Source organism: Cicer arietinum, chromosome 3 (genome assembly GCF_000331145.2).
Source record: "Cicer arietinum cultivar CDC Frontier isolate Library 1 chromosome 3, Cicar.CDCFrontier_v2.0, whole genome shotgun sequence".
NCBI lineage: Eukaryota > Viridiplantae > Streptophyta > Magnoliopsida > Fabales > Fabaceae > Cicer > Cicer arietinum.
Window position 1 is genome coordinate 14,002,596 of NC_021162.2, and position 1,017 is coordinate 14,003,612.

Sequence of the window (1,017 nt, forward strand, 5' to 3'; positions counted from 1 at the left end):
AGAGGGATAAGCCTAGCAATATATCCGCCAACCAAGTGAAGGCACTCTTGAAAGAAGATGCCCAGTTATACATGATCCTTGCCTGATTGGAATTTGAAGAAAAAGTGGTAATACGAGATGTTCCTATTGTGTGTGAATTCCCTGAAGTATTCCCTGAAGATGTCACTAGTTTACCACCAGAGCGTGAGATTGAGTTTAGCATTGACCTTGTACCAGGTACTAGACCCATATCCATGGCATCATATAGGATGTCTCCCTTCGACTTGTTTGAGCTTAAGAAGCAATTGGAAGAGCTTTTAGATAAAAAATTTATAAGGCCTAGTGTGTCACCATGGGGTGCACCTGTGTTGTTGGTTAAGAAGAAGGATTGCTCTATGAGGTTGTGTGTGGATTACCGCCAACTTAATAAAGTGACAATCAAGAATAAGTATTCGCTACCCAAGATAGATAACCTTATGGGCCAATTGAGAGGATTCTGTGTGTTTAGTAAGATTGACTAAAACTGCCTTTAGAACCCGTTATGGCGATTATGAGTATTTGGTTATGCCTTTTGGTGTGACTAATGCACCAGTAGTGTTTATGGATTACATGAACCGGATCTTTCACCCTTACCTAGACTCATTTGTGGTTGTGTTTATAGATGATATCTTGGTGTACTCTAAGACTAAGGAAGAGCATGGCGAACATTTAAGGATAGTTTTGCAAACCCTTAAAGAGAAACAATTATTTACCAAGTTGTCTAAGTGTGAATTTTGGTTAGAGGAAGTAAGTTTCCTAGGACATGTAATTTCAAAATGTGGAATAGCCGTTGATCCTGCCAAGGTGGAGAGTGTATTAGAATGCAAAGCACCTAAGTCAATGACTGAGATTAGAAGTTTCCTAGGATTGGCTGGTTATTATTGTAGGTTCATAGAAGGATTTTCCAAGTTGGCCTTACCTTTAACTAAGTTGACCCGAAAAGGGGAATTGTTCGTGTGGGATACCCATTGTGAGAATAGTTTCCAAGAGCTTAAGAAA

General features: G+C 39.5%; 1 protein-coding gene across 1 annotated transcript in view; it reads left to right on the forward strand.

Moving 5' to 3' along the window:
* Positions 1-947, forward strand: part of LOC140919657 (uncharacterized) — a 2,091-nt gene extending 1,144 nt beyond the window's left edge. Inside the window, exons 4-6 of the mRNA XM_073366260.1 lie at positions 100-216; positions 488-822; positions 906-947. Coding sequence (XP_073222361.1) covers positions 100-216; positions 488-822; positions 906-947 — 494 coding nt within the window. The remainder of the gene's footprint in view (positions 1-99; positions 217-487; positions 823-905) is intronic.
* The last annotated feature ends 70 nt before the right edge of the window (positions 948-1,017 follow it).